At 54.0% G+C, this 16,099-nt stretch overlaps 1 protein-coding gene across 3 annotated transcripts; it reads left to right on the top strand.

The window, feature by feature from the left end:
• Positions 1 to 6,337: 6,337 nt before the first annotated feature.
• RPL38 (ribosomal protein L38) lies at positions 6,338 to 11,257 on the top strand. 3 transcript variants are annotated; one of them, XM_026512318.3, is made up of 5 exons: positions 6,338 to 6,408; positions 6,622 to 6,660; positions 6,803 to 6,863; positions 9,846 to 9,968; positions 11,189 to 11,257. In XM_026512318.3, the coding sequence occupies exons 2-5, from the start codon at positions 6,658 to 6,660 to the stop codon at positions 11,212 to 11,214; spliced, it is 213 nt and encodes a 70-aa protein (XP_026368103.1). In that variant the 5' UTR covers positions 6,338 to 6,408; positions 6,622 to 6,657; the 3' UTR covers positions 11,215 to 11,257. The 3 variants fall into 3 exon arrangements, with proteins under 3 accessions (XP_026368103.1, XP_026368102.1, XP_026368104.1); XM_026512317.3 differs by having other exon boundaries at positions 6,363 to 6,468; XM_026512319.3 differs by lacking the exon at positions 6,338 to 6,408 and adding an exon at positions 6,415 to 6,443.
• Positions 11,258 to 16,099: the final 4,842 nt, after the last annotated feature.

Here is a 16,099-nt window from a genome sequence, read left to right as displayed (position 1 = left end):
AGCTCGCCAAGGGCTGGAAGGAGGGGCTGAAGCTGCCCCCAGGCCCCTGGTGAGAGGAGGGCAGAAGGCAACCATGTCTGGGGCTGCGCGGTCAGCAGGCACCCAGTGGGCAGGACACAGACTCAGAGAGCGAGGGCCAGAGAAACAGAGAGGAGCAGGCAGACTGACGGGGGCAGAGAAGGGAGGTGGGTACGGCTAGGGGTGCTGAGGGGGAGGCCAGAGCTTCATGGGGGGGAGCAGTGAGGGAGCAAAGTGCTGCCCCTGCCTCTGTGCACCTCCTGCAATCCACAGGCCCGCCCCCTACTCAAAGGACCCCCCCCCAGGATATGAGGGTATCATCCATATCCCTCTGCCTCCCCCACCCCCTCCCCCTTTCCCCGGCTCCATTAACAGCGCTCATACAAGAGGCCTGCCCACACTCCTCTCCCTCCCTGGTACCCCCACCCGGCAGAGGGGGCCCCAGAGCCAGGACACCACGAGGTAAGGGTCTCCTGTCACTCACACCCAGGACGCTCCCTGGGCCTCAGGATTTATGGACTTTAATTTTCCCAGATCCTCAGTTGCGTCCCTTCCTTCCCTCTGGTCTGTCAGGGTGTTTATCTCCCACCCCTTCAGCCCCTCTCCCCCCTCCCCTGGTTTTTAATTTGGAGCATCCGTCTGCAGCATCCTGAGATGGGGACGTCTGCAGCGGGAACGCATTGAACTGCTGACAGCTCTATTGATTTTCTCTCTCCCGCTGCATAATGCAAGATATATACAAGCCGATAGGCTGGCCCCTGTCCCTTACTTTGAAGGGACTGTGCCCTTTCTCTTCCTGCCTCTAACGTCCCCTCACCCTGGCACACGTTGATATATAGGAGGGGTACTTGTCCTTTACGCTCAAGATGGATTCCCCTCCGCCCGATATTATTTTCCTCACTGGAGGAGGGCGTCTCATCTATCCTTTTTACCGTACCAGATTGGACACCGTGGAAGCAGCTCGCGGACTGAGCGGGGCCAGTGGAAGGGAGCAGGGTAGGTGAGGAGGTGTCATGGGTTGGGGTCCCGCGCTGGAGAAGTGCAGGCGGGGTGCCCTCCCTCCACTGGCCTCGCCCAGCTTGGGGGAGGGAGGACGCCCGCCACTCTTGCCCAGGTTGTGGCTCTGCAAACCCGCGGGCCACTCCTTCCCGGGACTCACATTCAATTAACAGTTACAGAGCCAGCTGCTGGGCTAAGCACTTTCTGTTCTCGCATCTTCTGGTTTCTCAGAAGCAGGGCAACCGTGGACGGTTGCACAGGCTACGCACAATTGGCACAGTGGCCCAGAAGGCTTGGAAGGAGCGAATAATACCCCTCCTCAACAGAGACTGAGGCTCAGAGATGCCACTGAGGCTCAACGCCTCCCAGCCAGACATACGATCTCAACCTGAGACTGCCTGTCTCCAGAAACAGTTGTTTTGTTTTTTCTTAAGTAGGCTCCAGGCCGAGTGTGGAGCCCAACACGGGGCTTGAACTCACGACCCTGAGATCAAAACTTGAGCTGATAACAAGAGTTGGACGCTTAACCGACTGAGCCACCCAGGTGCCCTGAAACAGTTTTCTTCCCATCCTCTAACACAATGCCTCCTCCAGGAAGACCTCTTAGATTGATGCCCCCAGTGTGATTGCTTCTTCCTTCCAGCCCCACTGGAACACATCTGCCTTGCAGGTTTGCACATTCCAGCAGGGTGCTCCGAGTGCGCTGGGTGGGTTCTTTCCCTTGCGAATCAGCATCATGGTTACTTCCTCCTGGAGGATTTCCCCAGGCCCGCCCCACCGCCAGCCTGGATCAGTGCCCCACGGCCCCCACCTGGTCCCACCTACTGCACACACAACCCTGACTTACCGCTGCCTCCCCTGCCAGTCTGGTAGTTCCTTGAGATGCGGACAGATAAACAGGATCTGGTTTCTGTGTTGTCTCGTGTGCGCAGGGCCTGGCACAAAGCTGGAGCACCACAAAGTTGTGCTGAAAGGATGTTGCTGTGACAGGAAAGCGCCCAGCACGGTGCCTGGCTGACAGCAGCCTCGCTGAAAATGGCTGGAATCCATGCGATCAATGAGCTCTTTGGACAGGAGGCCGTTTGCCCCTTAATGTGGGAGGGGGTGGGGAGGATGTCTTTTCTCCCACCCCACCCACCCCCTACACCAGGCCTCCAACCCACTGAGGAGGAGAATCCGGTTCCTAAGCTTCTGAGCGTCTGGCCCACGGGGCTGCCATGTGCTCCCAGGGACCACGGCCCACACCCCACCCTGCCAGCCGGCCCGAGCCCCAGCAGAGGCTGCAGTGGGGAGGCTGATCCTTGAAGCAGCCCAGACAGAGGGCTAGTCTCGAAAACAAGAAATGACCGTGGGGTGCAAAGACAGTGGTCTGTGCCCAGAAGTGACCTGGCCACAGGCACAGATGGACCAGACGCCCATTACAATTAAGAATAAGCTCCTGGTCTTGTCCTTCTAGGCCCGTGGCCCTCAACAGGAAGCGAGGGGACATCTGGCGATGTCCGGAGATGTCCTTGGTCATCAGGATTGTGGGGGTCTGGCAGCTGGGGGACAGGGGCCAGGGACTGACAACCATCCTACAACGCTCAGAGCGGCCCTCGCCCCAGCAGAGAATGACCCAGCCCCAAAGGTCGGTAGTGCCCAGTTTGAGAAACCCTGTTCCAGTCTGACCAGTCACGCACTGTGGCTTTTAGCTCAGGGGCCCTGAGGTTCTCTCTGACTGAGGAGGGGGATCTGGAGGAGGGGAGTCACCCACATTCCTTTAGTCTCACCATCCTGGGTCCCCCGAAAAAGCACCAGCCCCAGTGTCCATCCCGGGATCCTTCCCTCCCTCCTCACCCTTTTCCCAGGTAACCACGTTCAGCCAGAGGGACTGCAGACCGTCCCCCTGCTGAAAACCCACAGGGTTTTAAAACCCTCCTCCCGAGGTGGCTTGAAGGCCAGTCCTGCCGGCAGCCAAGGGCATGGGCCTCTTGGGGGCCCCTTGGAGATTATTAAATGAGATGGTAGATATGAAAGCACCCCATCAGGTATGAAATACCATACAAATATTACTCGTCATTTGTGTAAGTACTCACGGCCTGGGAAAGGGGCTCCGCCTTTACTTTCCTTGTCCGGTCAGGGCCTTGGCGCCCCCTTCTGGCCGCTGTTGGACACTACACCTAGGGCAGGGGGCAGACCTCCCGGAGCAAGTCCCGATAGCAGGGCCTTTAGCTTTTCACAGCACCCCTTGAGGAAAGAGAGAGGTGGTATAAACCCATACACATCACATTAGAAGCAAGTACGTGAAGGAGGCAAGACGGGGACCGGCCATGAGCCGTTGTGCTCTGATGCCCACAGTGGGCAAGGCTAGGGAGCCGAGCGGACCCACACAGCAGCTTGGGCGCCGCTCCTCTGACTGCCCCCTGTTCTCACGCAGACCATGAGCTCCCCCACCAGAGCCCCCACGAGGGCCACCGTGGAGCTGGCTCACCATCTTACCACTTGGTACCACCCTTGGTTCTCTGGGTGTGTTGGATGGAACACCAAACCCCACCAGCTTTTCACGGCTGACATGCTGACTCCGCTCCGAGTGGGTCCCGCCTACCGATTTCCTGCAGGTCTGAAAGCACTCCAAGCCCCAGGTGTGCTTCTGGAATGGGAGGATGTCTGGCTCCCCAACGGTGCAGGTGAGACTGGAGTGAGACCACCAGAGGGCTTGACCCTCCCCCTTCCCTGCCCCCCCAACCTTTTCTCCCTACCCCCACCCCCAGACCCTACTTGCCACAATGGTCTCTTCCCAGAAAGCATGCTATGCTGGACCATGGAAGCCTGGCTCTCAAGTCTGGGGGCCTTCATCGCCTACAGGGTCCACCCCAGGCCCCTGTTAGGGTTTCCTGTGCTGTGTGTGTATCGGCGCCCTCAGGGAAGCTTCTGTCAAGTGCAGCATCCGGCCTCCCCTCAGAGATGCAGGTCGGCCACAGCACGACACCTGGGGCTCATCTGTCCACGAAGCACGGCGGGCGGACGTCCCGCTAGGTTCCTTGCTTCACCGTTTAGGGGCTGCTGTTAAGTTTACCATTTGTGCCCCATGGGGAGTTGGAGAGAATTTTTGGTACTCGAGCAAATTTGCCTCTGTGTTTTGTTACTACACGTCTATGTTCTCTTATTATACAACTCAAGAGGGGGAACATCTGTCTCTCTGGGATCACTGCCAAAAGGGAGGAGCAGCCCCTCCTCTGTCCCCTGTCCCTGTCCTGTAGGCCCTGTAGTGGACAGAAGCACGAGGCATTCACTCAACAATTATTTTGTGGACCTACCAGGTGCTTTGTCCTAATTAATTCCTCCATCCCTCCCTCCCTCCTTCCATTCCTTCCTTCATCCATCCTTCCATCCATCTCCCTCTCCCTCCCTCCCTCCCTTCCTCACTCCCCCATTGCTCCGTCCCTTCCTCTACCCATCCATCCTTCTGTCCATCCCTTTATCCATCCATCCATCCATCCATCTACCCTTCATTTAGTGAGTGATCTCAGACGGGGAGTCCAGTTTGAGAACCCTATAATGTCAGCAGGAAGTACCTATGATAGATAGATAGATAGATAGATAGATAGATAGATAGACTGAGTTTCAAGAGTTATCATGAGAATGCTGAGCCCCATTCTTGTCTTCAAGGAAAAGTCAGCATAAATGTCTTGTAAGTTTCACACTGTCACACAGTTTATTGGGAGGTGTGTGCGTGACTGCTGCACCAGTGACAAGTGACAGGAGTCAGAGGTGAAGGGTCCTGCCCGAGGGGGAGGTGGAAGCTGGGCAGGACTTAGTATCGGAGGGGACAGCCCAGATAAGCACCTGGAGCCAGGAAGTGTCAGTCGGTTGGGCTGAAAGGGTGGTTGCTTGTGGTTGAGCCATGAGGGACCAAAGACCAGAAGTCATGGCCTGGGATGGAGGAGGGCTGGCAAAGTCAGGCTGAGGAATTTGGGGATGTTTTTCCCAGGTCAGAGCTAAGGCTCCCATGATTCCCGGACTGGACCCCGACCTTCAGACAACCTAAAGTGAGGCTCCTACCAATTCACATTTCCTACTGTTAATACCCAGATCCCTCTGTAGTTAACACACACACAGTTTGGCTTCTTTTAAAAGGTTCCCTTCACAGCTGGAGCACTTTGGGATCTCCCCGGGGCAAGGACTGTCGGCTTATCCCTCCCTGAGTCCCCAGTACTCCGAGGAAGATGCTCAAGCTGGGCTCCTCTAAGGGAAGAGAGGGCAGCAAGGAAGGATGGGGGGAGTGAGTTCAAAGTAAAGTTCACGGTGAAGTGCTATCTCTTGGGCGGGGGGACACTCTGTAATAATAAACACAAGGCAATCACATTCTGTTGTGCAGTTATTAAATTTGGGGGAAACAAATATAATAAAATGTAGACATTTGTAGAGAGGTTGAAAATAGAATAAAAGTGGAAGATAAAAATAAAATCGATAACCTCAGCTTTCCCAGAGCCTGCCTGAAAAGACGCTGTGTGAGAGCTGAGGGTAAAAGCCTCCGGAGAAAGCAATGTCAGGCACGGGATGGAACTGGCAGGGACCAAAGGGGCAAAGGAATCGCTGCCTTCCCAGAGCTGCCAGCCCGTCACTGGTGCACAGCCTCCTAAAGCAGGGGCCAGGAGCCTGGGCTTCAAATCAGCCCGGCCTCTGTGGGTTCAAGTCCCGCTTCACCTCTCCCCGAAAGGACAAGCCTTCATTCTCCTCCACGGGTAAAACTGGGGTAACAACAAGAGCCACTTCTCCCAGGTGCACCTAAAGATCAGAGGTCCCAGGGGTAAAGGGTTTAGTACAGGCGATGTCCCATGTAAGTGCTCCATAAATGTCAGCTATTGGAAGTATTAATTTACCCTTATGTGCACCAGTTCTTAAAGGAATTGGAAGGAAGAGGAAGCGGAAAAGCTCCATTAAGTGGAAAAGAGGGTCTTGCTCATGACAGATGAGATGTCCGCGGAAAAGGCGATCAGAAGGAAATGTGAGAAACCCCTCCAAAGAGGCTCTAACATGTACATAGGAGGGTCCCTTTATTTAAATGGGAAAATCTCTGCGTAGATGCTCCATGCACATATCTAAAAAAAGCAGTAGATAATAAGTATTCGGTCTTTAAACTGGATCTGAGATACAGCCTAGCAAAGCCCAGGTGGGGGTTGGGGATGGGGAAGGAAAAGAGAGTGGAGGGAGGAGGGAGGCCGATTTTATTCCTGATCGGCACTATTAATCTGGGCCAGGAGAGGGCAGAGGTGCTGCAATGGGCAGGACGAACGCCTCTGTAATTCTTGACCCTTTGCAGACACCGTACCTAGTTGCCTTCGGGGGCGGATTTAACTGCCCGGAAACGGAAGTTTCGTTCTTTTCTCTCCTCCCTTCTTGCCGCTTGCTGTGAGTGTTTCGGGCGCTAAACGGGGCACTGAGGGGTAATCCGGGGTAATCCACGATTGGGTGAGATCTGGGGCCCTTGGGTGTGGACCGAGGGTGCGGGAAAGGAGGATGGAGGGCGATGGAGTGGGCATTTCGGGGGGAGGGTGGGGAGGAGAAGCGAGGGTCGTCGCGCTCCCCGCGCCCCGCTGACACCAACATCGGTCTTTTCCGCAGGTGCCGGCCGCGCGCTCCCCTGCGCTCCTCGTAGCCATGGTGAGTATGACTCCTGCTGGGGCCTTCTGCGGGGGGGGGGGGGGCAGGAGTGCTTTTGCAGGGGAGGGGCTGGTGGCGGTGGTCAAGTCATGGCCAGAAAAAGCGTGTCAGTGCAGCTCATGAACACAACTTTGTGTTGCAGCCTCGCAAAATCGAGGAAATCAAGGACTTTCTGCTCACGGCCAGGCGAAAGGACGCCAAATGTAAGTGGTTGCTCTGAACGTGCAAGAGTGAGTGATGACGGTCGCGTGCGCGTGGAGCGGTCCCTCCCCTGAACCTTCCCCTGATCCCTCCCTAGACTGTCCCCTGGAGCGTTGGTCCCCCGGGTGTCAGACCAAGGGAGGCTCTTAAAGCGGATGCGTGGCTGCCGGGGAGCAGGAATTTTATTCTATTTCTCAGAAGGAAGATTGTGTTGGTCATTGTGTTCCCTTCTTTGGCTAATTGTGAGCATTTTAAAAACCATTCTTAGTTCAGGAGAGGTATTTGTTCCGAGCAGAGTTCTTAACCAGCTGGAAGTCTGGAAATGCGGGTCTCAGAACCCTGACCTTGGTGCCCCATGTTGGGTTCTGGGCCCACTGCTGCCTGAGTCCAGGCCCTGCACAGTGGGCTATAGGAAGTCCTCTGCCTTTTTTACATGTAGGAGTTAGTTTCCGCCCGTAAATAAGGAAAAGGGAAGGCTGCATCAGAAGCCTACAACAGCAAGCTCTCCGTGGGTGAAGTGCCAGCCCGTGGTGCTCCCACGGGTGTACCCCATGTGAGAGGGTGTCCTGCTGGTACCCCTTGTTATAGCTGAGGGAAGTGTGGGGGCTCGTGCTTCCCACAGGGTAGATCTTGAATTCATACTGGGGTGTGGGGGGGAGTCCAGAGTCCTCATTTTTCTGCCTCATCAAATACTCCATAGAGTTTCCTTTTCCACTCAGAGATGTGTCCTCAAGAGAACATCAGATCATTTGTGAAAGCAGAGCTGTGTTCTGCTGACGGATTGAGATGGCCAAGGTTCTAATGCTCTGTCAGTGGAAGGATGAAATGGTGGTGGGAGCTCGGGGAAGAACATTTTAGTGGGTTCCCAGGGGAAGGAAAGGTCCTGTTTGTGTCCCTGTGGTCTTTGATTCTCTGGGACTGTTTGAAATGGTGGCCATCTGTGGGAACAGGGAGGAGTGTCTGCCCTGTCCAGTGCTTCTGGGGACCACTGGTGACACTGTTGCTATACTGTCGTGCCATAAAGAGGTTAACGTGACCATTAGCGTTCAGGGCAGGGAATTTGACGTCACTGCCTGGTTCAAATCCTAGCTCTGTCAGGAGGTGGCCATCCTCAACAGACATGACGCTAAAACACGAGACTGCCTTTTCCGTCCGTTGTGGGGGTCGTAATAGCGTCTGTGCCACGGGATTGGTGCAAGGCTCACATCAGAGGATCCTTCAGAATCCTGAGTACCCTGAAGAAATGGCGCCCAGTCCACCAGATTCGTTTGCGTTGGAAGTCAGAAGGCTGGTTTTAGACACTGTGGTCCCCTGGACACAGTGTTCAGGGTTTGTTGAGCAAACTTTTTAAAAATATTTTTAATTACAAATATGCATAACAAAACATTGTTTTTAAGTGTACAGTTCGCTGGCCCTGGGAATGTTGACTTGGCATTTTCTGAACTTGGGATCTTGCAAAACTGAAACTACACCCAAGAACACTAACCTGCCATTCTCTCCCTCCAATCCTGGCTTCCGCCATTCTGTTTCCTTTACTGATGTGACTGCTCCAGAAACCTCCTGTAAATGAAATCAGCAGTGTTTGTCCCGGTGGGACTGGCTTCTTTCAGCACAGTGTCTTCGAGGTTCACCCATGTGGTAGCGTTTGTCAGAATTTCCTTTTTAAGGCCAAATAATCCATTGTGTGACTCTGCCAGTTTATTCATCCAGCAGTGGGCGTTTGGGTGTTTCTACCTTTCGGCTGTTTCGAATCCTGTTGCCCTGAACACTGGTGTCAGATACTCTTGGTTCTTTGGCGAGTATGCCCTTACGTGCAAGTACTGCACAGTATGCCAGTGTTGGATAAACAGCTCCACGAGTCTTACGATTGTTCAGCATAATTTATAGGCGTAGGGCACCTGCTAGGGGCACTGCAGCATACTTCGCTTTAAGGGGAACGTTAAGATAGCAAAATAGGTTGGTTTGAATGAAGACCCAGTTTGCTGAATTTATTAAAACCTAAGCTGAGGCAGCCGTTGCCTTGGGCAGGCTCGGGTGCTGCTTCCCGTGACGTGCCTCGTTTCTTCAGCAGTTACTGGCAGAGCTGGAGTTGAGGGTTGTAAGTCCTAGTGACTCTCGCCCTGCCTCCGGGTCTGCCGAGTGCGTGTGTGCTCAGGCGCGCGGGCTGAGACGCTAGAGCCCGTGTGCAGCCCCGGCCACCTGATTCGTGATGGGCACTTCAGTGAGTTTATAATAATGAATTCTTAGGAGTGTCTGAGCTCTTTTTGAAGTTAGAATGAGGTGTTTTGATGGATACATGAAATGACTTACTTTCGGGAAAGAGCGTGTGCTCCATGGAAATGCACTGATGCTTGCCGGCCACCAGCAAAACCCCCAGTCCTGCCCTGCTGAGCCTGAGCTACGCTTGCGGCGCCTCTTGGCTGAGCTGTGGTCCTGAGATAGAATTGGGCCAGAGGAAAAAGCCTGGAAAATGGGTTTCATAAATTGAAGGAAAAGCTTTCGCGCATAACCCCGGGGGGGCGAGGCCAGGGACGGCCTCCTGGAGGAAGCGGTTACCATTGCCCTGGGGGCAGAGAACGGATTCCTAGAAGTAGAGAGGTGGAACGTTCTTGATCCCAGCAGATAATCCATCTCCTTATTTGATGAGCTAATTTTTTCCCTTTCAAAAATAAGGTGGTTACAGAATGTTCTGCTATGTGTTGCGTGTATCAGATAACCTGTGTTTTTATGTGTGAACCAGTTAAGATTAAGTCCTAGGCTCTGGCATATTAATATAAGGGAAATGAGGTTTCCGACACTTTTTAAACATTGAAGTCTCTGGTTTTCTGTTTATGCAGAGGGGACGGTACAGGGAGGTAAGCATAGTCCCTGCAACTGTGGTTGCGGCCAAAAGTGCTGCTTTTTTGCATAAATAAAAAGCAGGTGAACTGCGTGACATCTCTTCTGTGATACAATTTAATTCCGAATTCTGGTCTCTCCGGTAGCCGTCAAGATCAAGAAAAACAAGGACAATGTGAAGTTTAAAGTTCGGTGCAGCAGATACCTTTACACCTTGGTCATCACGGACAAGGAGAAGGCAGAGAAACTGAAGCAGTCCCTGCCCCCGGGTGAGCGAGCCTGGGGTCCTGAGGGGCCAGCCTGAAATGTGGACAATGTCTATGTCGCCATCTCATTTCTTGAGTTGTCCCCAGATTTAGGAAAGTCCCATTTTGTGGCTTGTCGAAGTATCTGCTCTTACAGGCGGTGGTGCAAGGGATGAATAGTTGGGATTCTCAGTCCCTCCCGTTCCAGAAGTAGTTTCCCTGGCCAGAGAACAGTTCCGTTTCCTCCCATCCATGCTTTTCTAACACAGAATAGTAATAGCTAACATTTAACTCTGTGGCTAATGCTTCCTTCTCCCCACAACCCTACGAGCTGGGTGCTGGTACTGATGCCCATGTTTGAAGGTCAGAAAACCAAATAGACCATGAGCATAAGTGAGGCTGAAGGCCCATCCTGGTGGGGGCTGGGGTGGGGGGTGGCCCAGAGGCAGGGTGCTCTCAAAGGCTGCCCCTTCACACTGGAAAGTTCACCAGTGCGGCTTGACATGATGAGAACTTCTTGAGACCTCTTCATGAAGGCTGAGAAAGGGGAATGCTTTTTGTTGTTGTTTTTTTTAACTATCAAGCTAACTTAATTTTTTTTTTAAGTTTATTTATTTATTTATTTAAGATTTAATCATTTTAAGAGAGAGAGTCCTAAGCAGACTTCGCTGAGCTCGGAGCCGCACATGGGACTCAGTGTCACGACCCTGAGATCACAACCTGAGCGGAAACCTAAGAGTTGGGTGTTTAACCGACTGTGCCACCCAGGCGCCGCTAACACGGACTTAATTTTTTTTTTATCTTTATTTCTTTAGAGATTGGGCATGTAAGGAGGAGAGGTTTTTTTTGAGGTTTTATTTTTATTTATTTGACAGAGCATAAGCAGCGGGAGAGGGAGAAGCAGACTCCCTGCTGAGCAGGGGGCCCAATGCTGGGCTTGATCCCAGGACCCTGGGATCATGACCTGAGCCGAAGGCAGACACTTAGCCGAATGAGTCACCCAGGTGTCCCAAGAGAGAGAATCTTAAGCAGATTCCACACTCAGTGCTGAGCCTGACATGGGGCTCAATCTCACAACCCTGATTGACTTAATACTTTAAGCAAAACCACCATGGCTTAATTTCTGAGTTGTTTCTGTTTTTTTTTTAACCCTCTTTAGCTTAAGTACAAAAGCCAGACAAGCAAGAGTAACTGAATAAAAATGTATGTTCTGGGCGGCTGACTTTGTGTTTCTTTTCCTCTAGGTTTGGCAGTGAAGGAGCTGAAGTGAACCTGGCCCGCTGATTTGAACTATATTAAAGTTTTAAAAATTTTTTAAATGTCCTTTGTCTTTGCGGGTGGGAAGGGAAATACTACTTGGTCGTGGCTTCTGCTGGGAATAGGCTGGGGGTCCTGGTTGCTACTTACTTGCATCCCTGATCTTCGGCTGTGATCTCAGTGCACAAATAAAACCATCCTTTTTTTAGCCTGAGTTTGAAAATAAAAAGATGGAAACACACCAGGAGGCAGATACTTGCGGAAGTAAGCCAGTATGCCCTCGTGGGATTTAAGTCATTCAGGTAGAGTGAGCTTCCTGATGATGGAAATGGTAGTTACAAGGTGGAGTTGATCAGCTTCTTGGAAATAGCGACAGGCTGAGCCTCCCCATCCTCCAGACAGAGCTGCTTTGAGATCCACCATGAGGAAGAATTCCTTGAGGAGTAGACCGGAGGGTTTTTATTCAGACTGAGATGCTTGGTTCGTGAGTGCTGCTCAGGGTAAAGTGGAGCTTGAGAACTGGGGGTGTGATGAGCAGGTGAGTGTTAGCCCAGCAAAATGGGCCAAGCTCTCCAGGCAACAGGAAACAAGATCCTGGGACTGAGAGACCAGTCTGTTGATAAATCCAGTTGACAGTAGGGGGAGAAGCCTGGGTTCCTGCCAGAGATCTGACCCTAGGCTTCAGGACAGTGGCGTGGACATGGAGTTCACAGGGATGGGGGTGTGAGTGTGGCCCCTCAGGTCCCAGCCAGCCCCAACTCCTTGGGGATTAAGTGCAGCTCTACCCCCTGCCAGCTAACATGCTCTTGAGAGATTACCTCACTGTGGAGCACCGTGTGCTCGCTGGTACCAGCCCCTGGGAAGAACTGGAGACCTCTGCCTAGAGTCCCCATGGGAAAGTCAAGCAGGGATGGGACAGTGCTTACAGAGAAGAGACCCCGAGATCAGCTCTAATGGCAGGCAGTGGTGCCCCATGGCCAGCAGGTGTCGCCCTGCGCGGGACCAGGGCAATCAGCTTCCTAGAATCCCCTCCCCTCCGAGGATAGATGGTGGGGTTGGGCAAGTGTCATGACGCACACTGTTTAAGCAGAGAAAGCTGCCTCCACATGCAGATCAGGTACCAGTTGTGTTGGGATCCCGTGTGCAAGGCAGGTTCTTAGGCTGAGTGGGGTCCGCGAGACTGCCTTTCCCAACATGGCCTGAGTTTCCATATGGTTATGGCACATTCCCCATAAGCGTATTGATTCTTCAGTGGTCTATCATCAGAGTGAAAGAGCTAAGAGTAAAGGTTTGGTTGCGTTCCTGGCACCCGGCAATTTTTTGAGATGAATGGGGGTCATGTCAGGACGGACCACAAGGTGGCGCCACAGTACGAGTGAGCAGCCCCCAGTGCGGGTCTAGAAATGGTTTACTGGGTAGAATCCACTCCCCAGGAGCCTAGTGCCTGAATTCATTTAGTTGGATTTTTTCCTATAGAAATTGTAAGGCTGTAAGGGAGTTCGAATCCAGTCGTGAGCAGCAGGGGTTTCTTCCAGGACGGGTCCACGGGCGCTCCGCGACCAACCCAGGATGGAGCACCTTCGGGGCTTCCAGTCTTCCCCATTCTCTGGGGGCTCAAGATTCCCAGGAAGAGGGAGGGCTTGTCCATTGGGCTCCCTTTGTCCCAGCACATTGTGCAGAGACAGGACCCAGCTCCTAGGAGACAAACCCCGCGGGCATTTGTCTGAACTCCGTGCGCTTAAAGAAGGCGCCCTTTCAGGCCACGGTTCCCAGCCCCGGCCTGTGCCTTGGAGCCATTTGGGACGCTTGTTCAAAATTCGCCATGGTGGCCCAGGCTGATGGCAGAGATTCTGATGAAGTTGGTTGGAGGCCTAGGTATGTGTTAAGCCCTCGGGTGGCCAGGGCCAACCCCTGCTTTGCTGAGGTCCGCCTGTCGGCTTGGGTGAGCCCGTTCCTGCCACCGGCAGAGCGGGAGGCATGGGCTGCACTTGCTGGTTTGGAATGGGCAGGAGGGCTCTTCTCACTTCAGCTCCCCTAAAGAGCCCCCGGGGTGGGGGGGGTCTCCTGTTCCTGTTCTGCTCCTTTGCTCTGCAGGCTCTCCTGCCCAGGTCAGCAGGCCTCTGGGGAAGAAGCTGTCTAGCTGGGGATCGCTGTCTAGCTGGGTCCAGACTGGCAGAGCAGGTTTGGGTGTTCACTGCTGGGTGGCCGCTGCGCTGGCCCTGAGGGTGAGCTTTTGTAGTCTTGAGGCCTGTGTGCAGGCCTGCCGCTTGCCCCCACCTCCCTCTCTGGGGCTGAGCCCCAGCTCTCACAGAACTCCCCTGACCAGGTTCAAGGTCAATCCCCAGGGTAAGACACCCCCCCACCCCCCCACCCCCCCCACCCCCAGACCGTCCCACTTGGGATCTCTGGGATCTTGCCCTCCCTTCTCCCCTGGAGCACTGACACTCACTGTTGTGACTCTAATCTTCTAGAGGAATGCCAAATCCCCAAACTTCCGGTGTTCAGGAGGCAGAATCAACAGCGGGAGCCTTCTGTGCTATCGACTGGAGAGGGATGGGGGGGGGGGGGACCGTGCTTGTGGCACCAAGCAGGGCCCATCAAGGGGGTGCCAGGCTGTGTCCTCATGCCAGTTGTCAGAGCCTGCGTGCCAAGGGCCCCAGGACCTTGCTTCAGGTCCATTTTCCTCTGCAGGCAGCAGGGCCCGCCTCAAAGACCAAAATCCTCACCAGGCCATGTGTGAAATGGCCCTTCCCTATCTCCCACCACCCTGCCCCTCCTTTTTTTTTTTAAAAAAATAATTTGTTTTAAAATAAGCCTGGATGGCTCAGTCACATCTGACTCTTGGTTTCAGCTGGGGTCATCATCTCGGGGTCCTGAGATCAAGCCCCACATAGGGAGTCTGTGTGAGTTTTCCTTTCCCTCTCCCTCTGCCCCTACACCCTTTCTCTCTCTTTATAAAATAAAATCTTTTTTAAAAAAATAAAGTAAGGCTTATTAAGGCAAAACTTAGAGTGAAATTCATCCTTCTTGGTGTACAATTTTATGAATTTTGACAAATATTTACAGTTGTATGAACACCACTGCAATCAATGTTTCATCACCTGGGAAAGCTCCCTCTTGCACCACCCCACCCCTGGGGGCCAATCAGCCTCTGCTCTGCTCTCCATCCCTGCAGTTTGCCAGTCTCTCCTTTGCCAGTCTGTCCCCCACCACGGTGCTGTACTTACTCGATTCCCCTTCTACACCCTTACACTCCCACCTGGGGCCCGGTTCGCGATTGCATGTACTCTCTCTGCTCAGAACCCTTGCCCAGGTCACCCCCAGTAGCATGCCCCCACCCTCCACCAACACCAGACTCTTGAAAGCACTGAACAGGGTTTGCGGCTCATCACTGGGGTAAAAGCTGCCTCTTCTCCCCTACTAAACTCTAGACCCCGTGCAGACAGGAGCGCGGGTGTTTTATTGGTCACTGTATTCCCTAGAACGGAGAAGGTGCTCTGTCAAAGTTTGTTGAATTAATGGAAACCCCTACGAGAAAAGGAGCGGTCTTTGGCCTTCTGTGCCCCCCTCGGCGCCTCTGCTTTGGGCAGGCGCAGATGAGATGGCCACAGTCAGGCCTGGAGAACTGGGACCCTGACCACAGGATGGGACTCCCTCTCCTGGCCCCTGGACCTCTGATAGCAGTCATGGTAGGGACGTCTGTGGTCCACCCCCCTCTGGGAGCCACGTTTTCAGGGCATGGCTCCCAGCTCCCCAAGCTGGAAACTCAGGAGTTTCTCTGGAGTCCCCTTTGTCACCCATGCCTCTGTCCCCTCTTGTGACCACCCCTAGACTGTGTCCAACTCCAGTCTGATCCACCAGGACCCCTAATCCTCCATTCCCCCTTAAACCTCAGGTGGCCCTTTACCTTGACCTTGCACTTGCCTCAAGCCTCACCTCTCCTTGACAGCCCTGTCCTGGCCCCCGGTCACACCTTGCTGTTTGCAGTTCCGAAAACCAGTCTTTTCAGGCCTGGGGCCTCTATGAGTGCTCAGCATACTCCGGGCCAGGTGTCCACGAGGCTTTATCGGATCAACCACTGCCCGCAAGGGCATCCTGGTCCGCTGACCCTGCTCTGCTTTTGCTTTTCTCCAAAGCCCCTTCTAAGACAGCCGTTTGCACCGTTCTGTGTCTGCTGCTATTACCACCTGCCCGCTCAAGCGTCCTACCCCTGCTCTGTTCAGTGCTCGGCACGTAGGAGGTGCTCAGTAAATGTGCGCTGTGGGCAGGCTTGTGTCTCCCCGAGACGTCCGCCTTTCCGGACGCTCCCAGTGCTCTCGTACCCTCCGCCTCTGGTCAGCGAGGGTCCCTTCCTCCGGGAGGCCTGCCCCGTGCCGACTGCCAGGCAGAACCGAACTGCTTTTCTCAGTCCCCAGCCCTTCCAAAGCAGCGTCAGTTAGCTGTTCGGACAGATCGGCTGGGCGCTCTCAGGGCAGAACCGCGTCTTACTGCTCTGAGTCCACGTGGTTTACACAGTGGGTGCTCAATAAATGATTGAGAGTGAATTTAGAACTAGTGACCCTGGGGCAGATTGTTGATCCCTGCCGTCCCCAAACTGTGAGCTTAAACCCTAAGCCCTAGGAATGGCCGTCTCGCCTCTAGCGCTAGGACTGCCCTGCTCGCGGGACGAGAGAACTATTGACAGCCTACATCCTGATTTGATGAGTAACTTGAAGCCCGGGGACCTAGAGACGGCTGTGAAGAAACAGGGGCGTTTGGGGGCACTTCTCGCTTCTTCCATCTCTTTCGCGCGCGGGGCCGAGGCAGAACCCAGAGCAGGAAAAACCTGCGGGTTCCCGAGCACCACCCGCTGCAGCGCGAGGGCGCGCCTAGGGCGGGGGTCCGGCCCGGGAGGGGCG

The sequence above is a fragment of the Ursus arctos genome, unplaced genomic scaffold (assembly GCF_023065955.2).
Source record: "Ursus arctos isolate Adak ecotype North America unplaced genomic scaffold, UrsArc2.0 scaffold_24, whole genome shotgun sequence".
Taxonomy (NCBI): Eukaryota; Metazoa; Chordata; class Mammalia; order Carnivora; family Ursidae; genus Ursus; species Ursus arctos.
This window is presented reverse-complemented; position numbering and strand designations above follow the sequence as displayed.

What these genes read in the sequence shown, in the direction of transcription:
- RPL38 (XM_026512318.3), top strand. An exon ending in CAGGCGAAAGGACGCCAAAT is followed by an intron (nt 6,864 to 9,845) that starts GTAAGTGGTTGC and finishes TCTCTCCGGTAG; the next exon opens with CCGTCAAGATCAAGAAAAAC. An exon ending in GAAGCAGTCCCTGCCCCCGG is followed by an intron (nt 9,969 to 11,188) that starts GTGAGCGAGCCT and finishes CTTTTCCTCTAG; the next exon opens with GTTTGGCAGTGAAGGAGCTG.